This window comes from Larimichthys crocea, chromosome XXIV, assembly GCF_000972845.2.
Source record: "Larimichthys crocea isolate SSNF chromosome XXIV, L_crocea_2.0, whole genome shotgun sequence".
NCBI classification, from domain to species: Eukaryota; Metazoa; Chordata; class Actinopteri; family Sciaenidae; genus Larimichthys; species Larimichthys crocea.
This window is the reverse complement of record NC_040034.1, coordinates 10,658,574-10,683,920: the sequence shown is the minus strand read 5'-3', so window position 1 is coordinate 10,683,920 and position 25,347 is coordinate 10,658,574. Positions and strand designations below refer to the sequence as shown.

At 39.7% G+C, this 25,347-nt stretch overlaps 1 protein-coding gene across 1 annotated transcript in view; it reads right to left on the bottom strand.

Annotated features, from left to right (window-relative positions):
* ltk (leukocyte receptor tyrosine kinase) overlaps positions 1-25,347 on the bottom strand; it is a 51,137-nt gene that overhangs the window by 11,641 nt on the left and 14,149 nt on the right. Inside the window, exons 2-19 of the mRNA XM_019277127.2 lie at positions 20,330-20,428; positions 18,490-18,633; positions 17,986-18,214; positions 15,164-15,303; positions 14,203-14,337; positions 12,479-12,628; positions 11,865-11,965; positions 11,595-11,755; positions 11,135-11,229; positions 9,376-9,447; positions 8,796-8,970; positions 6,985-7,135; positions 6,661-6,789; positions 6,121-6,277; positions 3,141-3,326; positions 2,591-2,689; positions 477-641; positions 253-363 (exon numbers count right to left, since the gene is read on the bottom strand). Of these exons, the coding sequence (XP_019132672.2) occupies positions 253-363; positions 477-641; positions 2,591-2,689; positions 3,141-3,326; positions 6,121-6,277; positions 6,661-6,789; positions 6,985-7,135; positions 8,796-8,970; positions 9,376-9,447; positions 11,135-11,229; positions 11,595-11,755; positions 11,865-11,965; positions 12,479-12,628; positions 14,203-14,337; positions 15,164-15,303; positions 17,986-18,214; positions 18,490-18,633; positions 20,330-20,428 (2,499 nt within the window). The remainder of the gene's footprint in view (positions 1-252; positions 364-476; positions 642-2,590; positions 2,690-3,140; positions 3,327-6,120; positions 6,278-6,660; positions 6,790-6,984; positions 7,136-8,795; positions 8,971-9,375; positions 9,448-11,134; positions 11,230-11,594; positions 11,756-11,864; positions 11,966-12,478; positions 12,629-14,202; positions 14,338-15,163; positions 15,304-17,985; positions 18,215-18,489; positions 18,634-20,329; positions 20,429-25,347) is intronic.

Sequence of the window (25,347 nt, the reverse complement as noted above, 5' to 3'; positions counted from 1 at the left end):
AGTACTTGTCATAAAAGTCTCCATGTGTTCCCACTTCACACTGTGTCAGCAACCTATAATTCAGAAACCATCTCTTTCCCACAGCTCCTTCAATCATCCAGCGCACAGCCGGAGGGCATTTAAACCAACACTTATCAAAGGTGTTCCTATTTCTGTCAGTAACATCTGGAAGCATCTGCATGTCCAGCTATGCTCATAGCCGGTGGAAGGTGGTGGGCACAGACTGCACACAGAACTGGAAGAGTCTCTTACTGAGGATGACGCCAGCGCAGATCAGCGCGATGCCGCTCGCGATGGTAGAGACCACGACTGCCAGGATCAAAGATGTCGACATCTGGCCCTGCGGAGCCGGGCCTTGAGGAGCTGTTGGGAGAAAAGGGTCGATTAATAGACGTCAAAGATTTATCAGCTGACATAAAAAATTAACTGCTAACACATCATGGTTATTATTTGTTTGTTGGGCGTTAATTACATACCTACAGCACTGATACAAGTGATGTTGTCGCTGGCAAGGACTTCATCGTCGTGGTCGCAGAGACAGAGGATGAGGTGAGTGTCTTCATCTCGTTTGCAGCTCTGCGTTTGACAGTGGCTGCAGTTCAGCTGCACTTTGATCTCACATTCGCCGTGACTCTCCATGGCTAGAGGGAACCATGTACACACACATAAAAACACAAGCGATTTGTCAGAGGGGGAGATCAGTAAGTTTGCAGGATTCTAACTCTGACAAGGTCTGGTTTTATTTTGTTAACAGATTCCCTGCAAAGATCAAACCCAACAATGAAATTAGCACACTCACTCATGTGTTGTCTGTGCCAAGCCTGATGGTCATTCATCTGTGCCAAAGAGCTTTATTGTTGTCCAAAAACACGTCACAGGATGACATGGTCCTTCATTACAATGAACGTGGGCCACTATGGTTTACTCTAAGTTAGTTACACATTACTCACTAGAGCACCAAATCCACAGCTGAAAATAGTCCCCACCAAATGCACTATTTTCTCCTGTTTGAGTCAAGTTTACTAAAAACGATTAGTTAACCTTTTATGAATGGAAGGAATAAACGGGCTTGGGTTGGGAAGTCAAAACTTATTAAGAGATGGACTAACTCACTGTTGGTGTTTTCATGCGATTTGTTGTTTTCATGCGATTTGTTGTTGCCATGCTGTTGTCATTACTTCTCAACACATTACATGTTGTGCTCAAGTATATGTGTTCAATTATGTCTGTATTTGTGAAGAAACGCAGTTTGTGCTTGTAATAAAATGGTTGCGGTTGGCTCTTACTGTCATCCTTTTTATATTTTAGCTTGTTAAACAACCAACAACAAAATACAAAGTGACAACCAAAACATAATTACACACATAAGGGGGAGAAAATAATTACACGCTTGAATGATATACTGTATTTGTGCAACCATCTGAGAAAAACCCCCCATGTTATATGCATACCCATATACTGACATATACATACAATTAAACATACATTTGATACAATGTGTGACCTTATCTTTGCCATAAAATTCTCAACTATGTGACCTAAACAGTGCTCCATTGTTTGATACAAACTATGAATATAAGAAGAAGTAGGTTAGTAGGATGTCATGTGTGTCAAACATTAAAATCTCCTTCACTTAAAGATTTAACTACATTTACAGAATTCAGTTAGAACCATTTAAAGTTAATCTCTTTGCTTAGATCTCACTCTGAATGTGTTTCATGTTTGAACACTGCAGAGGCAGTCATTGTGTTTAAAATCGTTGACTGGCAGCACACGCAGCAACAACAACGGCGTCTTTCACATGAGAATGGAGGCCTGTCTGTTTGGTGCCGAAGGCAACAGGCTACATGAGGCTGTGCATTAGTCAACTGCCTTCCTGTTCCTCCCGCTGAATAATGAGAATCAGATGGTCGGTAGTCTCACGAAAAACACTACATGTACCCATGCGCATGTGTGAGTTTGTGGTGTATAGACAGATAGTTTGGAACAAACAGGTACACACACATACACACTGCTAAACCCTGAGGTATCGACTGGATCAATTGTCATGCAGCATGCAAATGTTACACAATGTCCTACGCATCGATGCCTTCCACGTCTTAAACTGTTCACTCAATGTACATTTACCGAGCATTTCTGGACACTGAACCTCATGGTCTTCATCAGTGTTCTCTTTTCTAATTTACTTCACTCAGATCTCTTCTACTTTGTTCTAATTTGGAAAAACAAATCGTCCTCTTCCCATATCCTCTTACAGTACTAGACTTTTTCCAAGGCTTTCAGCTACACCTCACTGTCTTCACCAGCATTTGGAATTTGCTCTCTTTGCTATTCTATTCTACTTTACTTGAATCTATTTGACTCTTCTCTACTTAATTCTAGTCTTTCCAAAATAAAAATGTAACTAAGATCCTCTTACTAGCCAGGACTTTCAACTGCATCTGCTCAACTCTCCATTCCTTCTCAATTAAACTCTACTCTAATATATTCTATATCCTCCTCTATTTTCTCTACTCCACTCTGGCAGAGTCATCGCCACCAGCATCGTTAATCGTCGTCATTATGATGTGAGGTGGTGAGTCAGTCTCACCTGCAAGAGGCCCAAGGAAAATCTCTCCGATTGGATGGATGAATGAGACTCCATTCTGACCGTCTGCTGTGATCTCATCCGTCAGCGCAGCGTCACCTCCTGTCAGGAGATGTATGTTGTGAACTCTCTCTGATCAGTTAGAGCTACAAATAATGTCAAAACCATTCACTGAGAAACAACATGCCGTCTGACACCCTGCATTTTCATCCCATTAAGAGAAAGTTTAAAGACACAAAGTTGTGATTAGGTCGGAATAATCTCTGAATAAACCTCCTCCTTCCTGCTGCCTCCGACAGACTGTTATGTCACTTACATGCACATGACAATTATACGTTGCAACCCTTTTCAGATGAAATTGCGTCAACTGTCAGGAGCAACCAGACAAGCATAAATTATGCTTTAGACCAAAGCACAAATCAAAGCTTTAAAAAAAGACAGTTATGCCACACAAATGATGAATAATCTTTGAGGAACAAGGAAGGAAGTGTCTGAGAGAGTGACACAAAAAAAACCCACTGTAGTTTAAATGTAGCTGACAGAATATTGTTACCTCTGTAACCTCCTCCGCCGCCTCCGGCTGTGCAGGCCCCACCTCCACCTCCAAAACCCCCAAAGGTGGACCAGCTAAGCTTGGACAAAGCCAGGGGACACGAGGACCCACCTTCAGCACCCTCCACCAGAGACTTTCCGGCCGTCAGGTGAGGACTGGGACTGTCTTTCCAGCCTCCACCTCCACCTCCAGGGAAACAAACATGAAATGAGCATACGATTAAACACCATGATATCATACATATTACAGCAGGAGGGATGATTCGCTGGTTAGAGCTGAATGTGAAAGAATTCTTGATCAGATTATTTTTTTTATCTTGAAGAATGACGCTGCCGTTCACCCAAACTGAATTTCAATCCACCTTTAATAAGTAAGCAGGGATGGAGAGAGTTCAGCTGTGGTTACCATCAGAGGAGGTGTACTGCACGTTGTTGTAGCTGAAAGAGAAGCTACCTTGATTTCCTGCAGAGGAGGTATGTAAGTGTAAACCTGGAATTGCTGATTGCAATTACATCGCCTCATGCCGTCACAGTTATAGTATGTGGGAGAAACTACATGTGTAGCTGAGAAACGTAAAAAAAAATGCTCAACACTCCTACTCAGAGTGTCTGTTCTGGGTTGCTGTAGACAAATGTGGTCCAACATGGAAGACTCATTCACGAATGAAAACATAGTTATGTATATTATGTTCCATTTCTGCCATATAATCCCATTTATTACACACTGGATTTAGCATTACATTTCCATAAAGTGTTTAGGACACACATTTTCAGAAAACTGACAAAATCAATTTAACAGAGAAGTTGGACATTTTAACTTGGAACTTTAACATATCAACTGCATACTGTCTTTTCTGAGACCCTTCCTGATAACACATGTCTTTCAAACTATATGCTTATAGTTTGTAATGAAGGCGTTCTGTCATAAAATCGTTGTTGTTTTGCTTTTTTTTAGTATCAATAAGGTCAATCTGGGGCCAAGAGGAGGTAAGATTAACTTCCTTTTAAATCTCAAAGGCTTGCATCCAAGGGAATGAATGAAGATTTTAATCAGTTTTCACAGTAAAGATTTTGTATTTGTACCATTAGTTTTGTGATGTGCATCCTTTGGTTGCTGGCCATCTGTGTGTCAAGCCCTTGTTGGATAACGGATTAGCGGTAAAGGGCCTTCAGTGGAAGAGAGAGGCCTGACTGAGGATTCAGCAAACAAATTGGACTCTCCTCGGTGTGTTATCGATAAGTCTCTAGAGGGCAAGATTTTTCAAGGAGCTTAATCTTGTTAAGATCACGCCTGACAAGGTGGGAACACCTCCAGCTAGAGATCTGACTGAAGCCAGCAGAGATACCCAACACATACAGAAATAAGAGGGGACAGTCAGCATAGACCTCTTGTTGTCCACCGTTTATTGTCGTGTTTCTTTGTTTCTGTTCACAAACAGCTGGTGGGCCGACATGAGAGGGTCAACAGCATGTTTCAGCATGCTTTTGTTTATCACTTTTGTTTATCACCTACACACTATTGTAGCTTTTTTTATATTTATATATAAATCATGAATTTAACTTTTGCCAGTGATGGAGTCAGGGACAATTCAGCGATGAATAATAAGAGTCAACGGGTTCAATACTGTTCAAATCCTCTAATCTATGCTGATGAAGAGATAAAAGCAGATTTTAAATTAATCACACATGTCCAGCAGGAGGCTTTGCAAAGTCCACGCTATGATCCAGAATAAAGTAATATCTACTGCAGCTCTAGTCTCAAGTTAGCAGGATAACCAGTTTCAACACAGGCAGACACACAAATATGCATGCAGACGTACACCTCCTCTTCTCACTGCATATTTTCCCTGACACTCAGATCTTTATCTAAACAATCCCACAGAGGTTTCAATAAGATGAGGTGATAGATGGTCTGTGTTGAGACTCTGCTGGTCAGAGGGGATTTAGAGGGAATGTTTCCAAGAGCAAAGTCAGACCTCACTGCCATATATGTCTCGCTTCAAAGGTCAAGACCTGTCAGGAGACTAAAAATATGATCCAGATAGATCCCATTATCCACAGGCCAACACATCCCGCTGTGTGGGAGCATACACGCATGCCAACGTGTGCTGCTTTGAGTTTGTGTGTGCGTGCGTGTAACAAAGTGGACGACTATCTTACAGTGTGTATGCAGAACAAACAAATCCTCTCGTGGCCTTTAACCGACACGTCACTATGGACAGATTTTAACACTACTTTTTGGAGAAAAATGTGCTTTTAATATAAGACAAAAGTTCAGTCAGTGTCAGAAAAAAAGCCTGTTGTCATCTGAGGTTTACAACATTAGTGAGCATTAGAGGGTTTTTTTGTACTATAATGAAACCACGCTGTCTCTCTTCTCCAGCTCTTATATGAAACTGTTGCTCTTAAGTTGGGATCCTCCATCCAGCCACAGTGATTTGTCTATTAAAAATAGATTTTTAATAGACACATTTGTGTATCTATGAATCTTTTATCTATAGATAATGTTTGTAATTTCTGTTTCTTTTCTGAAATGTTACATTCTTGCTGATTTTAAGGAGTATTCCATTACAAAAATCCATTAAATGTCCTGAAAAGATAAACTAAACATCAAACATCAGCATTTACCCCCTAAACTGATGATTTGGGATATTTTTAAGGGCCAAAAAAGCAATATGAATTGCATCCTGGTTCGAGTCCAGGACCTATATTGCAATATTCATGATCTTTCTGCTTTCAAACTCCTTCATCTCTCTACTGTCAATGAGCTAATAAGGCAAACAATACAAGAATTGTGTTCCAAATTACCTCACTATTAAAAGTTGTTGATTCAAGAAATATCCCTAATGATGATTGTTGGCCGTGCGTTCTGCGATTATCCAGAGTAACACAGACCATCATAAATAAACGCCCTCATTATATCAGGGTGAAGAGAGTAAACAGATATCTGAAAACCTCCTAAAAGTCTGCATTGGTAGTACCTGCAGCGCCAGTTTGACCGTTGGTACCAGGAACTATGGTGTTGTTTTCGTACTGTTCCAGTGGTATCTGGTCCAGACTGGACTCCGGGTCCTCCAGGTAGGCATTTCCTCCTCCTCCAGCCGCAATCAGCAAGGGAACCAGCTCCCCTCCCTCCATCTGACAAGACAGTATCACTGTAAATCTCACTCGTTTTAGAAAAAAGTGGTTTTGACAAAGCATCAGTCTCAGTAGTAAAGCAAACTGAACATGACCCAGGAAACCACCATTTTATTACAGATGGTAGATCATAATTACAGTGACAAGTGAACATTTTTCTTGTGCCCATTCTGAGATACAACTGCTTTCGAACCTCTGATGTATGTCCAATCTATATCTCAACCTGTGGATTAGAGTGTAAGACCCTGACAAATGGTTTCAGTATGCCTACAGATATTCTTCATGCCTATCAGTATGTACACGTAATCCACACAAGTCAGTCTCAAACAATCCAACAGTAAAGGACACACAATATTGAAACAGCACAGTGTTTCTTCTGTCACCTTAAAAATGTAGGTGGCTCCCCCTCCTCCACCTCCTCCTCCAGCCCACTCTGCGCCAGCCTCCCCCCCGAGGTTGTCTTCAATCACAGATGACTCTCCCAGGCAGATCTTCTGGGTATAAGCATTTCTCTACAACACAGGGAGGAGAGATTCAAGTTTCAAAGAAAGAAGCTGCCTTCACAAAAGTATAAATCCAGCAGGCGAGACTGTTTTTTTTTATTTTTATTTTTTTTATCTAGGTCAGTTTTTTGTCTCCCCACTCCCTGGAAAAAGATATCCCAGTGAGACATCACACATTGCAATGAATCCTTCCACACTACTCACCCCTGGACATGCATCCTCTCCTTGGTGGCCCACCAAGATGTAAAGTACATCTCCTTTCTCTAGAGGAAATATAGCCGATATGAAGACCCCGTGGTTGCGTTTGTTGTGGTTTTTGGCTCCTTTCCCTCCTGCGGCCCCGTAGGCAGAGATCCTGAGGGAGATCATTGCACCACAGGAGATTAATACCGAAAGAAATTGCTTTCTGGCTCAGGGTACACAGTATATATCATTCTAGATAGATGGACTACAATAGACTTGAGCAAACAGCTATAGATGTCTGGCATTACACACAAATCAGGAGACAGTCACCTGCAGTTTTATAAAGCTTTCTCTTACAAACAGACACTATGTATTGATATTGGCATGAAGTACAGCTGTGCATAATTTAGCCAAAGCAATTCAACACCCTGTAAATCCCATGATTAATCCTGCCACTTTTCCGTTGCCTCATTTCATGATGTGAGGGTGATGATGAGGTCTCATGACTGGCTGTGCAAAGACAATCAAATTGCTTGAAGTCTCGATCTGGCAGGACAACAACCAGTTATGCTGCACATGGCCAGAATAGTTTAGTCCCCAAGCACGCAGACACAGCTTTGATTTGTCATGCCCAGCCCTTTGAGTCACACAACGGTATTAGCACATGTGCATGAACATGTCTTCAATGACTAAGCTCTGAGAGACGATCTATGGATAACAATCAGAAAAATGTACAAAGGTGTAAACAACAGTGGTACGATTTCTCTTTACACCTCCAGGCTGCAACATTGTGTATAATGAGATTTACCACTCATAAAGGACAATATGGTTTTATTCCCTGTGACTGCCTACGGCTCTCAACCTCAAGCCGACGTTTTGTATTCCTTCTGAATACCAAACATTTCACTCAGTACGTATTCTTTGAAAAAGGCTAAACAATTTCCTATATCCAACACCTGGACACTAAAAGGTTTTAGTAAATATTGTTCAAACTGGAGCGAATAGTGCATTTTCTGGGGACTCTTTTCAGCTGTTTCAGGCATCAGTGAGTACGAACTGGCTTCAGTGTAACTGTGTGACTCATTTATGTGTTTTTGAAGCAACATTGTGTAACTTTTCTACCATTAAATAGCAGATTTAAAATCATTTCGATGCTACACTGGTGTATACATCACAACATCAACTACTTAGTTTATTTTGGTGAAACTGGATCATATTTTATGGAGAAAATGTTTTCTGGTTTCCATCTGATGTCCTCAAGCTGCTGTGCATCTACAGCAAAGTAAACTGCTGCAAACTATAGTAGCCAGGCTACTAAATGAGCACTGGGGGAGTGTTAGTGTTTGTACCACAGGCATTTAGAAACCACCGGGAAGAGAAGGTTTTTTAGGCTGGGGCACAGGGGAATGCTGACGGGGACTGGAGCCGGTCTTGTGACAGAACTGAAATGCGGGCAATGTAACTGGGCTCAACAGCCTCTATAGACTTAATGGCAGAGGCGAAAAGACCGAAGGGGACGTTGACAGAGGAGGAGCTTCATGAATTTAAAGGCTGAAAGTCAGACGCCGAGCTGGACTTCATGCTGTTGGACAAGTAAGTAATATTAGCAGGCTGCTGTGTCTTGTGTTGTTGCACTTGCTTGATGTTAGCAAAATTGACTCACTAATTTGTTATTATAAGTAATGTAAGCATAAGAAATACACGAGATTTCTTGACAATTAATAAAATATAGAATATCCACTTTATTACTTGAACAAATAAATGTCCAGCATATTGACTTTAAGGTGGACAAGTAGATGAGCGTCAAAGCCGTCCTCCCCCGGATCACTTACAGGTATCTGTTAGTAGCAGGTACCCTCCACATTTGTACTCCTTTCAAGGAGCCTTCCTTCCCCACAGTAACGCTGACATTTTTGTTCCGGTAGGTGCTGTCACACTGGGCCTGGATTGGGCCATAGGGACCACTGGCACCGCATGAGTTAAACCACCATGTCATCAAAGAAACCTCTAGAAAAATGAAGACAAAAAAACAACTGTGTGAGTTGGTAAATGTATGTACTGCGTATTCATTTTTCATTGTAAAAAAAAAACACACAAGAAAAAATGCAAATAAATATGTGAGACCAAAGATTTAACAGCTGAACACAAGAGAACAGAAACGACATCCAGGAAAGTCACTGAAGATTGCATTAACCACCTGGTATCCGAGCACTGAACGCAGAATGGATTAAAGGCTTGTGGTCAGCTGATATGGTAGATAAAGCACTAAGCATCAAGAGGAATTTCAACTGTACAATTCACCACCTGGTATGTAAAATCTGCATGCAGAATGGATTAAAAATGACACGGTAGACGAGGGACGCTCTGGAAATTTACAAGGTTTCCAAGGTGACAGATGAAGCTGAGCACTACCTGAGGCTGAGGGTTCTGGAAGGGGGCTTAACAAATCCTCCAAGTCCGCCATGGGCAGGAGAGAGTTGAGATCTGAGGAGAGGCAGAAAGCCACGGTAGAGAAAGGTGCATATCACTGAAGCATAAATTATAACCACACAGAAAGTGACACGGATCAAAGGAAATGAGAACAATTCAAGGAAGGGTATTACGGATGAACATGGAGACATTTTGTCAGAATAATTCCTGGAACATTGTGAATATATTTTTTTCCATGGTCAACTGCGCTGTCCTTTGCCCGTTCCTGAAACCAATATCACTGATGAGGTCCATGATCTAGTTCATTAATGTGATAGTGAGAAACATTAAGCTTATTTATGGCTTACTAAAGTTACTCTGGGATCCTGAATTGACCCCGGTATGTGTTAAAATATGTTCCAGTCTTGCCCGACCAGAGCTGAGCAACAGTCACGTACCACTGTTATCACTTCCTCTCCGGAGGTTGTAAACTATCCTTCCTTTGAATCACAAAACAAAAACAGATTTGTCTCTTTAATCCAATGCACCAAAGTCACATTTCACATCTGTGTATCAACTCCGTTACGACGCTGGATAATAAAATTCATTAAAACAAAAAAAAAAAACATAATTGTGAGATCCAATGACGATGACACGGGAATGTTGGCTCACATATTCTAGTACTGCAATCACAGCAATTTAATGATGATTACCCTTGTGTCACGAGCAATCATTGAAACGGGGCATCAAACAAATGACTGAGGAGCACTCCCCGTATTCGTCTGGTCTCAGTTTCATTCAACAAGAGTCTGATTTTATAAAGTATACGCACCATTTAAAAAGTAATGAGGAGAGACATAAGCAGATGCTTATAAGACAGATCGTGTTATTGGGAAATTGGGCTATTGTTACATTTGCTGCACAGTGGTTTCTGTGGCCACAAGTGCTAATTAAAGATGCCCTGCAGGAGTTTTATGTTTCCATTTAGTGTTTCTAACCAAAACACATTGTGTGACCGTGCGGTCTAACAGACATGTTAAATACATTCGCTACATTTCCTTAGTACTTGTTTTTTATCTTTTATCTTTACATCTTTTACTTAATGTTTGTCATGCACCGTAACACAAGGGAAAATTCCTTCTATGTGAAATCCTTCCCAGCAATAAACCTGATTATGATTCTTCAATTGCAAAGCCATGTTTTTGAATATTTAAAATAATGCATTGTTTTACGTCCACGTTTTTTTCTCTTTCACTCGTCTTCTTCACTGTATTTGTTGGTGCATCACTGTGCTTCTTTGAATGTTGAACTGCCAACAACTATGAAATGTCAGAAAGATGTGTCACACCATGCACGAGCTCATGCATGTGATCATAAAAATATTGCCTCATGTGCTACCAGTGGTACCTTTGAGGAATAACAGCACAATCCCTAGATCCGAGATTTACGTATGGAGTAAGACAGTCACAGGTTACAAGTGATTTAGCAACAATTAAATGGTACACGCCAAACCTTTATTTTTTTATATGCATATGAAACACACTGATATTTTTTCACTACACACAGGCTCCCTTTCTGAAACTAGTGTGAGTAGTAACAGATGTGTTTACTCCCTCTGACAAAGAAAACCCACTTAAATCTTTTGTTTGTACTGATTTTACATAATCAGTGTTACAGATTTTTATGTTGAACCATAATTAAATAAATGGTGTCATTTCTATTATGGTCTCTACAATTTTACAATGGCACATTAGCAGCTTACCTGTGTTGAAGCAGGCTGCTCCAATTGCAATGTCATCGAGAGCGACGTCAGCGTTGGAGCCTTGTCCCCACACAGCTGTCACCTTAACGTGGAACCTGGAGCAAAGTGCATACAATTTGTGTATTTAAATTACAGTTTTCTTATTGCTTAATGAAAGGAAACAAGAATTCAATTCCAATATGTGTACAACAACAGCTCATAGTGAAGAACAGGTCAAATGTTTCAATGAAAGAAGTAATGTTCTCACCATTAGGCTAAAGTACGTGCTCATTCTTGACTATGACTATAAAATTCTAACAGTTCTGCTGATTTTGTTGTGATGTGGAAAATAAGGGCAATGGAAATATTATAGATGTGAAAAAAATAGTTTATAAATGAAGGAAAGGAGGTAACTTTTATACACTAGAGACCAAGCCTGATTCTTTTGCTCTCTCTACCTTGCTGTTTTCATTTTATTTACCCATGATGAAGGCCAGTCAGTTGGAGGGCAACATCTTCCCAACGGTCTGTCCACTGACCATTTCTCTCCCAGACCAGTGGTGAGGTGCTAGTCCCATTTTCCACTATAGCCACCAGCAAAGTAACATTTAAGTCCCCATACAGGTACAGAGAGAAACGCATCTGCACAGAAAAACAGACATCATTTCAGCAAATCTTTTGTTGCCTCGCAAGGAAACAAAGGACGAAATAAACAAATTATTAAACTAATGTATCCATCTAAATAACTGACCTGGCAGGCGGTAGTAGAGACTGGGGCAGGGAAAAAGGAGCTCTGAATAGATGCCTCTCGAAGGGAATTACTCTCTCTTACCTGCAAAAACAAGAAGTGCCCTGGGGAGCGCACAATAAACGTGACACAGCAGAACACTAACCAGGTCATGAGACAAACTATTATGAAAATAACACATTATAGTTAGATACAGTTGTACTTTGAAGGGTTTGTGTCGTGTTTTATTGCTGGATGAGGACAAGCAGCTCATAAAACTCAGAATAATGAGAGAACTTAGCCTAAATATATAAGTCATTGTGAGATCTTTTAGTGCAAATATGTTCTGCAGCTGCATTTAAACGATTCATATAAACTCTTCATGGTCATGTGGTGTAATTTCATATGGCAGTAATCTAACAAAGCATTCCTATCATTAGCTCAGTATAGAAAGAACAATAAATGTTTGACAGAAAACTTTCTGAAACCAAGAAATGTGAGATCTCTAGTGAAAAGAAATGAGTTTTCTCTCAACATCACCATAATTCACCAGAATGGGAGGAACTCCTTATAATAAAACCAGAATATGAGGTGTTAGTATGCTTCTTTCACTTGTATTACACACACACACAACCAACCTGGTGTGCTCTGCAGAGAGACACCCTGCATGTCTTCTCTCTCCAGAAGCTCGTCCCCAGCGACCCATCTCCAGGCCGAGTGCTGGTTGGACACGGACCAACCACATGCATCCCCTTCAAACGAACAGTATGAGCCAAACGGAAGAGCCCCTGGGGAAGAGGGAGATTGTTTTTTAATAAAACAGAGATGTTAAAAAAGTCTCTTTTTTGGTGCACAAATAATATATTTGAATAAGTGCCATATATCTGTGTGCTCTCCACACTTCATACTGTCTGGAGTCTATCATATGCTTCCTACACAGTTTCTGCAGGTCCTGACGTGTCCCAGTCTCTCCCAGTCTTAGAAAAGCTTTTTTAGACAGTGTGAAAATAAAACTGAAAACTAGACAAACACCACTTTAGTAAGGACATATCTACCTTTGAAAAAAAACACATGTCCTTTTTATGTTGCATGAATTAAAATCATGATAGAATATGTTTAATTGTGTGTTTTAGAGATATTTGTATTTGCGTACATTTAAACTATATATATTTTCACAAAGAAAGCTAATAAGCATATTTCCAAAAATTAACAACGCCGTTAATTGCACAATATATACTGTATGTATATGAGACAGTTGAAAGGCACTTTCCAGTCTTGGTTGTAAGCTTATCTAAACAGAGACACAGAGATCGATCAATCTTTTCATCTGATCTTGGGTAAGATGATAGAAGAGCCTTTTATCAAATGTCAGAGAGTCCCTTTAACAGTATTTTATGAGCACTCATGCAGGATAGATTTTACTGGTGGATTATTGAAAAAACCTCTTTACCCTGGGGATCCAAGTCAAGAAATGGCCTTGACTTCATTGATTTCATTACTGACTAAAGCGTGGCCTTTTGATACTCATAGTGTGGTGAAGTGTTTCTCATTGCACTGAGTGATTGATGTTTTCAAAGAGAAAGAGGAAGCTTGTTATAGTTCAGACTGTGAAATGGGAGGAAATGAAAGGTACTGACTGACTGACTACGAAGACTGTCTTTTCTGCAACACAATTTTCAAAGCTGAGACTTCAAAACATGAAAAAATCCACAAGGGGTTTATCATATTACAATAAACTGTTGAATATCTTATGTTTAGGCAATGGAAGGCATGATTTCATGATGAAAACTTCAAAAGGAAAGCATATCGAATTCCTATGGATACAATAAAAGAATTTCCTGCTAATGAAGAAAAAAAGTAGCTGATTAAAACATGTTGAGGAGAGGAGGTTCACTCTTAAACGTCCATATACTAATACTTTTACTTTACTTCTTGCACAATATATTGCCCTTGGCATGGAATAATCTGGTACCTCCGGTCAAAGGATTAACAATTTATCATGGATCTAAATTTAGACAGCTAATATAGCTAATGCAAATGGATTACAGCCTGCCAGTAGCCCCATATTCTGCTTCAGGACTCCTGTACTGTATTCTGGCCTCACTCACTCTTCACCCACAGTCACACAAACTGAAGCACTCACACATACACTCTTAACATTGTTTTCACACTGCCAGTCCAATCAATCCGATGGTGCAGGGCAAATCAAATTTTAAATTATTAATCATCACACATACCTCTCAAGCTCAAGAGCAAAAGTGCATTTTAAATTATTACTAATAGAAATCTAAGGCCATGATTTCCCTCAAAACACAATCATCTTATTCCTGTGAATTTATTAAGAAAAAAAACTAAACCTCACCACAGATGAAGCCCTCGTCTTCTCCTAAAGGACAGTCAGTGTGGAAGTTGCACACTTGGCTTGGGTCGATGCAGCCTCCTGAGTTTTCACAGTGGAAATCTTCCTCACATGGTGCATCCAGCTCGACCTGGTGTTCTGCATCCCATCAACCACACAAGTACACAATACTGTAATCAGACATCCTCTGTATCATGAAGAGCAGAGCCAAACACATGTAACACTCGAAAAATTTATGTTTTTTTAAGCAACAGTTAATATGCTTATTTGTCGAGTGTTAGATGAGAAGATCAAGACCCATCTTTTTTTTTATATACTTTTATGTTTTAGTTATTGTGTGAAATGAGAATCAGTGAGATTAGTCTACATAGATATAACAACATACCAGTATTATCCCCCTTCTTCTTCTGTACTCGAGGGGTGGAATCGTTTTGTAATAGTTTAAAGATCTTGATAATGTATGAGTCACTCCTACTGAGGACTTTAGGAGTGTTCCCAAGGTACAAAAAGGTAATGAGAAAATCAAATCTCAGGTCCAGGATCTCTGAGACTTAATGCCTCACTTCTTTCTAAAAACCTAAAGACCTGAAAATATGAGCATGGGCTGCCAAAACAGATCCACCTCCAGGAGGGAGGCCCACTAAATCTGAATATTTGGTTTCAGGGTAATAAAGAAACATGTCAGATTTTTTCCAGCAACTCCAAAAGTGTATGCGTCTTTTAAATATGAACTACAGTCAGCAGACGGTTAGCTTAGCACACACACTACTAGCACCTCTTAAACACACTAAATATCATAGAAATACTACACCACACCTGCCAAACAAAGAAGACTGCGGTAATTAGGTACACCTGTACAATCTAATTCAGTCCAATACAGTTATCAACTCTCATAAAGTTTGTTCTGGTTTTACAGAAATGAGAAACGAGTAAAGCACAGCTCTCTGAAACATGATGAACTCACCTGCTTCACAGTCTATGAACTCCAGAGAGTCCAGAGCCACAATGCTTCCATCTTCCCCCAAACAGGTAGTGTAGAGCAGGGTCACCTGAAAAGGTTCGTCCACTTGACCAATCACAGTCTCCAGAACTTCCCACTCAGCCCTGCACCAACCAATCACAGAGAAATATCTTTTAAAGTAATCTGTGGGAAGTCACAACTTCCTTCATTTGATACTGGTTTGTGTGGATACAAGAGACTGCATTAAACAACAACAATCCTTGCAATCAGCAATTAGCAAAGGCTTGAAAATATACATCGTTTTTCTAGTTTGTTTCTTTTTTCTGGAGAGGACTGCAGAGTCAGAAGTGGCATAATCCCTTTGCTGTCACCAAGCAACCACAATCATTGAACTAACATGGCTAATAACATCAGCTAAAGTCATTAGTAAACTGAAAAAGATGGATGCCAGTTGGAGCTCCCCGACCCTCGTGTTGATCCAGATATTTTTGTTAGATATCATGATATTCTTAATAAAACAGGCTTCAGCAATAAAAAAACATTTCACAAATTGTTCATAATTTATCTCAAAGAAAAAAACTAAACCTCTGCTTTCAGATGTTTGGACAATTACAGTAAAAAATGCCAGAGCAATTTCCTTCACATTTATTGAAACTAGTTATAATAACACATCTCTCCGGGTCAGACAAGAGTCAGAATTATATGAAAAACACACAGGCTTACAGTACTTAGAAAATGAGGGAACTGTTACTGTCGGTCTTAGACCACCTGTGAAGACTTAAATCTTGTAATGTATCACATTTGAACAGAAATAATGTCTGTCTACAAAACATGATAAACAACAGTGTGTCCATACTAGGCTCTAACACAGTCGCCGTCTAAAAATGTAAATATAACTAATTTTGTGCCACTTGAGCTCTCTTCTGTCCTCAAAATAAATGGTTAACATGTTTTATTTGATTGTAAACAGAAAAAGAAAAGAAAAGAATCCCAATTCTTCACCTATTTGCACTATGAAGGCCTTGCAAAATATATTTCCCTTCTCATAACATTTGCAAATACCTATAAAACCTGGACTGTTTATGAGTTAGCAACCTGTAAGAGTTGCTCTTTTATGACATGTTTAGGCAGAGGAAATGTCTATCACAACATTAACAATTGAATCATATCTCTGCTGCACTCTCTTTGGTCAAACACTCCACATAATCCATAATCCAGTTGTCACCTTGTTGTGTTATGCTTTGGTTTCCTCAGTTCCTACCAAGTGGCAACCTCCGTAACTGTGAAGTACCAAAAACTGCAGTTCCTCAAATCGCCACTTGAGGCTGGCTACAATCTCCATAAGCCCCCATGTTAAAATGTCCAACTTCATGTGTTGGTTTCTATAGCTAATTTTACCTTTCATGACAACTGTACTGAGCCTGTTCAAATTATAATGAGGCTTAAAGGTATGCATAATTAACAGCGTGGCCGCTTTGATTGACAGGTAGCTGCCAGTACAGGTGTATCATTCGGCCTGCCTCAGGTCCGCTGATGATCCATGTCTGCAAATTTTTAGATTAGCCTGGAGGCGGAAGAAGCAGGACAGACAAGATGGCAGTCACGGACACGCTGTCCATTCTTTTTAGTGTCAGTGGTTTTGATCTTTTATGGCACAGTACCAATGTCTATATTTAGACATTGGTCAAAAGCTCCATGGGGTGCCTTCAGTACATAGTACTATCCAGCTGTCACCTTGTTATGTTATTCTTTGGTTTCTTCAGTTCCTACCTGACCTGCCACAACTTGTGTGCAGACATACAGGTGAGTGCAAGATGTGTTATATGTAATATTATTTATTTTTATCTCAGAGTACGATGCTATGTGATGGCAGCTTCGCTGAGCTTTACTTCAAACAGTATAAATAATGGATCTCTCAGAGTTCATTTCTAAAAATACTGCCATGCCGTCACAACATTTAAAAAAACACCTTCACATTTAGCAGAGTAGGTGAGTAATGTTTCACAGTGCAGGACATACAGTTACATGGAGATAAGGCATACAATCTAGGGTCCATTTCCAGGAACATCTAGCCTCTGTTTTGTAGGAAAAATGGTCCATTATGACCTCTGAGAACAGTCAGTACAAGTGAAACATCACAACACACACAATGCTTTAAACAGAGAGTCTGCACTGAAGTTACATCTACAGGTTGGTATAGAGTGAATAGTGAGGCTGAATGAATGAACCCGTCTGTGTGTGTGTGTATGTGTGTGTGTGTGTGTGTGTGTGTGTGTGTGTGTCTCATAATGGGATTGCTCAGTCCATTACTGCACAGACACTAACAAAGCCAGTGTACAAACTTATTGCATATGCCCATCCATCCCTCTTCTGTCCTAACCAATTATATCTAAATTCATTTCCAGAGTCTGCATCCAGAGACATGAATGCTTTTAGCTGCTCTAAAGATGGCTATACTTCAGCATTAGATCAATAGGAAATACCTGTCCCCATTTCCCAAACAATACACAGGGGACCACTGTCCCCACATGGCCACAATTCTACAGTTTGTCCCACATGAAAGCTAAGAAACATTTTCTTTATTAAACTTTAGTACCACAGAAGGAAAAGATATTAGTGTCTGTGCCCTTGCTCTCTGAAAGCCTCAGTCACCTTTCATTGAGGTGAATCTCAGCTCCCTATATTTATTTTACAGGCCGAACGTCAACTTGACAAGCACTTCAATCAGTAGTTGAAGTAGCCTTTTTGATACTAATTAAATTGACATGTTATGCTGTATAAATAGTACACAAATAAATAAATTCTTCTTGTGTGTGTTTGCTGACCTGTGGCCATCACGTCTTCTGTGGTTGAGAACCACAGAGTGGACAGCTGAACCTGAGAGAACCGGCTTGATCAGGAGCGTGAGGTTCCCCACCGCTGGTCCAGCCTCATAGAGAGCCACCTGCAGGATGCAGTACCTGCTGCTTTCTGGCAAGACCGGGCTGGTTAAGTGGTAGTTGCATCTCCTGGAGGCCTCTTCAGCATGGGGGGAGTATAAGAGAAGGAAGTGCCCTAGGATAATAAAACAGAGTAGAAATTTCATGTTTGACAGTTTTATAGCAGCCTCATAATACTGTCACTCCTGTAAACCATTCGGCAAATGCTTCAACATTAGGATAAATCTGAGTGGGCTTAAGGGAATAAGCAAAAAAATCTAAATAAATCATAATAAAAAGAGCTACTGTATGAGCAAGTCCAAAGATCCATTATTGGGTTTTCTAACCTCTAAATATGGACGATCAGTATCCTGAAGCACTTATTTAATTTCTGAGTCTCTGCACTCTTACCATCAGAGCTTCCCACTGAGTGATCAGTCACAGGCATCATCCCAGGGTTTTCTAGTTGCTGTGGTGACACCACCAACCAGTCACTATGGGCGCTGTGATTTGATGAACTCCAGAGGCAGAGTGACTCAAAATCACAGAAGGTAACTGAAAGACAGAAAGATGAGCGTGCAGCTGGTGATTTAGTATTTGTTTGAGGGTGTGGTTAGTGGAACGGTAAGATGGTATTCATTATTTGGAATGTTTTACATGGCCAAGTGTAAGAATACATGTCAATTATAACTGTCAAATCAATAATTTTATACTAGTAAATACTTTTATTCATTCTGAAAACCAACTAGTCAACAAGAAACAAGAAACAGCATCTGTGATTCCCCTCAGAACCGATTTCATAAATGTGAGGGTGAGGATAGGCAAGGAAGATGTTGACAGCTTGTTTTCTTGGGATCACGAGAAAAGTATTTATGATCTCAACACAGCCAGCTGTTTTTCGGAAATTATGAAATACATGCCGTCATTCACCGAAGCCGCAAGAGCTTCTTAATTTCACATTTTTAATAAAAATGCAAAACAATAAAGTTAAAATTACACAGATGCTTGTCATTTGAGTAATCACTGTAATGATTTAAAAAAGGTCATGATCCTTGACATGTGGCCCAAATGTCCTCCAAATTTCATCGAAATCCAAAATCTACTTAACAGCCAAACAGGGAGACCCTTTGTAAATTTTGACTGATTGTGCATCTCTGTGCTGATGGAGGGGGTTTGACGAACAGGATGAGAAAAGAGGAGGCATTCGAGACATCATGTGATGGCTGGAAAGGAAACTGCCACTACAGCTAGTGGCAAACAGCCATTATAATCCCTCTGGGGATAAAGGACAGAAATATGAAGCACATTATTAAATTTCTATTTCGGCCAATCAACTAAAAATATGCTTCTTTTGATCACAAATGACCTAAAAATGTGGCTGGTTTTATCCCTTCAGTGCCAAACTGTTTTCCTGTCGTCAGCTTGCTGCTTTGTTCTTTTAATCTCACTATCTAACAGAGCAGTGTTGTTACACCTCGAGTCAAGCTCGCTCTTAAACTTCATAATGAGTAATTTTCTGTTCCTTAAAGTCCGTGTAAAGTAAAAATAAATATGTGTTCTGAGTTATTACTTATCCAGCCAAATTTTAATGATTAAATTAAAAAAAAATCGACTTTCTTTTTCATCTCTTCGTGTTTGGGAAGTTTAAATGAAGCTGTTCATCCAGGGAAAAGGCATTTGCAGTACTTTGAAGGCAGCTCTAGCTAGCAACTGAGTGTAAACAAGAATAATAACTAGTGTACGGAGAAGCACAGATGCAAACACACTGAAGGCTTTTATACTGTTGTGGGTTAGGGAGGCGGGGGGTTATTCTCAATGCATCATCAAGCCGCCTTTTAGGACTGGCAAAAAAAATCCTGAACTGAAAACTAGTGAAAAACTGTTTTTTCACCACATTTCAGTAATATGCCTTTCAAAGTCTTTTCACATGTTTTCAGCAACTATTTTCCAACATATCTGATGTATTCTGAAAGAAATCTCAGAATTGCCTTTACAGTCTTTAACTTCCTCCAAGTTGCAATATGTACGAGTCATTCCTGACCTTTAAAAAATATTTCCGTTGCTGTACTGTATGTGCACTTCTTAAAGTTCCTGCTCATCGCTGTGCTTTCCAGTCAAAACAGTTTTCGTCCAAATCAATGACTACTTAAACTGATGCAGGTAATGATTGCAGGTAAAGGCAATAAGGACACAGACGATGATGTGCTGACGCAAATGTGTGCGTCAGCACATCAGTAAGTCTGTAACTTACTTTGGCTGTCATCTTCTGAGCCCAGATGATGAGGAAACAGCTTATCCGAGAAGTTCTCCTCCAGAAATCTGTCCAACAGAGCGTGGCAGGCACTGCTAACTGAGGAGAAACAGACAGAGAGAGTGATTACTTATGAAGGCATACATACATACAATACTTCAAGCTGCAAAACAAAACATTTCACTGTCACCCTGTTAGAGTTGGAATAAGATTTATTGTATTGATCCTTTGATGGGGAAATTCTTTTTGCACTCAGGTTTTCACATATATGGGCCTGAAATACAACCACACACACACACACAAAAGGCTTACGCAAATATGGAGTGATGGCCACGTAGTGGTGCCCTGGGAACAATTAAGGGTTCGGTATCTTGCTGGACAGCTCAGCAGTGCCCAGGAGGTGAACTGGCACCTCTCCAGCTACCAGTCCACCCTCAATTTAATTTTTAAGAATGTAAAATGTAAAAATATCTTTGGGTGGGTACAACCTCACTCACACAGAAATGGACAAATTAAGAAAATTAAAAGACATGTTTAAGCGATGGATGGATGGATTATAACACAAACCTACAGTATAAATAGGATTAAAATATATAGCTCTATCCATGCAAAATATATAAAAGAGAAAATAAATAAAATAAATATGTACACATGTTCTCAGTCTTGAAAGATTTTAAATGCCTAAATAAAAAAACTATCTTAAAACAAAGTAAAATACAATAAACAGCATTATTTGTATTTCCCTTTTATGTCGTCATTTACTATTTATTTAGACATCTGAAATCTTCCATACTCCAGCTCCCTGCCACCCTGCAAATCAATCAGGGATGTGACGCAAACAAAGTTCATGCCTGTTTTGTCGGGAAAATGACACAGACCTTGTTTGTGTCAAACTGTTTCATATGTGTTTTATGGACAGTTTGCATGTGAAGAGTCTTCTAAACGATCATTTTCAAATGTGAAATACTTAACATGTGCGTTTTCCAATGATTTAAAGAGTATGTTTTTCCTCATATGGTGTCAAGACCCGAAGCAGATGGTAATCTTCTTTTGAAAGATTTTGAAATTTTGAAAAGAGTTAGAATTATAACAAGTGAAGCACTCGTACACGTGTTTGTTCACAGTATACTTTAAGTAATGGCGCTTAATGCATTCGGCTTAATTGTCAATAAACAGAATAATTTGAAAGCCACTAATTATTTCTGTTACGTAAGATACGCAACATGATTGAGATTCCTTCGACGTGTTTGCCTGATGGCACTTTAAGCACTACATTTTGTGTGACCAACCTCTCAGTGCATTAGCTGTAGATGAGGCAATATGGAGGCAATTTAGTAGTTCTGTACTGTAGACCATCTGATCATAAGAGCCTTCATCTTACCTTATTTTGTAGCTTATTACACACAAATGCCCTCATGAAACATGCTTGTGGGAGCTCTGATCATTCTAACACCCACAGAGTGCTTTTGCATTTTGAAATACCCACAATCTGGGAGAAGCTACAATAATGGTATGCAATAAGTATCTTGTTATCTTAAGATAATAAAGTTTCATATCCTAACTAAAACATCTCTATACAGTGTCATCCTTCTGTCCAGATGTCATAATCCAGATGAAAGAAGATTTGAGTTATTAAAAATCTTGATACTTCCTCATCCCAGTTTGGGTCGCCTTGAGTTATTACCATGCGCTCACAACACTATAAGTGCTTTATGGACTGTTTTTGCCCGGGTTTAACCTCTCAGGTCACAGGCTGCCAATAAAGCTTTAGTATGCTCTAACCAAAGTCAGATGGTTGAACAACTTTCAACCATTTCTGTAACTTTCCACATGGACACTACATGGCATTGTGCGTTTTAAACAGTTTTCAGTCTGTCTAAAATAGTAGTAGTAGTAGTAGTAGTAGTAGTAGACTAGTAGTGTAAATATGATTTAAACTGGGGTTAGTGCATTAACGATTTAGCAATTAACTGCACATTGCATTTGTAGTTGTGTTGTTAATACTACTATTTTTATATAAAGATATAAACATTAACCCACTGATAGTCCTCATAGTGCATTATTTGCTAGATTGATTAAAATGTTAATGTGATATAAATGTGAATAAATACAATAGCTGAATAACATTAACAGCTTTTATTTTAGTCCTTATGACTAAACATAAATCTAAACCTATATCCTTTGTTGTCATCCTTGCCTCAGCACAATGCATGCTGAGAAAAGCTTCAGTCCCCAGAATAGATAGATTGATGTATGAAACATGAGTGTTGATCTAGAAATAGGACCACTGCAGACTGACCAAACACTCGCTTCAAACCGCCGACAGACACAGTCTTGTTCTGGAGGATGACTGAGATTAGAGGCAGAGCATTTTACACGTGACATAACATTCAACATGTTAACTAGCATGACCAGTAAACATTGAGGGAGAGATTATCATATCTCCGTGGGTCATCGTAACTTAACCCCCGTAATGGCCTCTTGGACAGTGACGTTACTGTTCTCTGGAGCCTGTAAGGCAAGGTCCCAGAGGTATTTAAAGGGCAGTTTATTAAAAGCAGTTAGTTATGATAGTGATGGGAATGGATTGGGGGGTGGCGGTACATAAATGGCACCCTAGCTATTTATTGGTAATTATAGAATAAAAGCAGCTATGGATAGATTCCTGGATACGGAAACCGGAAAATTTAAATAGCCCATAATGAGGGGGATACGGACAAAGAAACACCATAATCAGACTATTATTAACATTAAATAGCTTCCCCAAAAATCCCCCTCGATTTCAAACATCCTTTCTTTGCCTTGCACTTTCGTTCCCTTTATGTCTAGTTTGGGTTTGTAAAATGACGTGAAAAATACATGATAGCACTGAATGAACTTTGTATCCTGTCAGTTTTGTAGGAAACAAAGCCTGTATTGACGTAGGCTGCGTCGTAGAGGCTTCAAATAAGTGTCATGAGCTGAAAGCTGCTGCTGGTTGTAGTTTAGTTCATTTCAAGGTCGAAATTTTGTAGTGAAACAGCTCAGGAAAGTAATCTCATCAAGAGAAAAGGAAGCAAAATAGCTTTGGCCACTTTGCCACTGACAGACTTGGCTTAGTGATATGTCTCCTCTCCTCTCCTCTCAACCCCTGACAATTCAGTTGGAGATTTAGGTGTGCGAGTAGCCAGTAATGGTAAACAGACTGTACTTCTAGTCTTTAGACTACTCAAGGCACTTTTACACTATATATGACATTCCCCCAAATTACCATGTGTGGTGTACACATAGTAATTTGGGGTTTAGTATCTTGCCCAAGAACACTTGGACATGCAGACTCTAGGAACCGGGCATCGAATCATCGATCTTCTGATCAGTGGCTCCAACTCCTGAACCACAGCCGCACTTAATGTACCCTGCAGCAGAGATAAAGGGTGGGCTACAGAGGTCCACTAATCTCATTTCTTTCTGACTCCAAACTTTCTGTCTTCAAACCCAACTAGCTATGACTCCAGTGACACCACTTAAACCAATTACAACTTTCTTTTCACATACTGTATGCAATCATACTCAATTACAATAAATTCTGAGCAGAATATGAATGTTTGTTCATAAGACATTTGACTCAAAACCACAACTTCATGGTGGCACAATTTAGAAAGATCTCCAAAGTCTTTCAGATTCATCGTCTGGGGTTGAATGTTTGTGCAAAATTTCATGGTAATCCATCAAATATTTGTACAGATATTTCAGCGTGGACCAAAGTCATGGACAGACCAACATTGGCACCCATAAATACATGCTGCTGACATGAGTAAGACAAGACCGAGACAAGACTCAGACTACATAATTAACAAGAATTGAAGTTAATTCCAGCTTCCTTTAACAACATTACTAAGTTGCCAAAAGAAATGCAATCTGTCTAAAACATTAATAAATGACAGCAATATGGGAATCTAAAAGCCCAAGAATCCATCTCCATGTCGTTTATGCTAAGTCATCATCTTCTGGCAGTAAGCTTCATCTCTCTCCACCTCCTTAAAGTCCTGATCCCCTCAAATCCCTCATTCCCTCCCAGGATTTTATCACCAGGAAGACACGTAACAGCTGAATTGATTATAGAGAGAGCCAGGATCGAAAACGTCCTACTGCATCAAGGGTGAAGACAGACAAAGGCTTAAGAGAGGATTCAACGTCAAGGAAACACAAAAGTGCTCCTGAGTGCAACTTCAAAGGTAAGACACATAATAAAAGCAGTCATTGGCTTATATTGTAAATAGTTTACTCAAGGCCTTGTTAACATAGCTATTGAGCGTGTTTGAGCCCTTTTGTAATCGCTTGCAAGTGTGCAATTCTGAGCACATTCAAGTGTGTGTCTTCATTTATGAGGAAGTCAGAAAGAAATAAAGAAAAAAACACTCTGAAATCAAACAAAACTCTCACCCACAAACACAACACAACTATTATCCTGACTTCTCAGCAGACTATACAGCCCAAAGCTCAAAGCACCACCTTTGACATTAAAGGTTTGATGAATGAAGAAACAACTCTGGACAGTTTCAGTTAAACACAATATATTTTTTTACAGAGCTGGCGTCAGGAAACTCCACACATCCGAGGCTGCGTGGGCTCTGTTTGCTCAGATAGACCCCCCATGCTGCCATGATGAGGACAAGGTCATGGCTCTTGTTAGCTATCCAGTCAGAACAAGTTCCTTTCAGACATAATGTTGATTAGATGTCTGGAAATTGGCTGGAGAAGCTTCTAACTGAACAACAACAGGTTGAATGAGGACAGTGTTGTCTTGGGAGACAGATAGTGCAACCGTAACACTGAGCTGATGTAAAAATTACCGCATTAGCCAGTGCTCCCATCCATTGTTACCATTATCCAGAGCTACTGAGGTAGGAAGAGTACATGCATGGGTAGATGTTGCACTTTTATATGCAGTATCTTTTTCAGTGGAGCACATTATAAAAAGAATCAGAGAGAGAAATAACCAGGCTGATAAACACTAACACAGGTTCACTGAGCCTGTC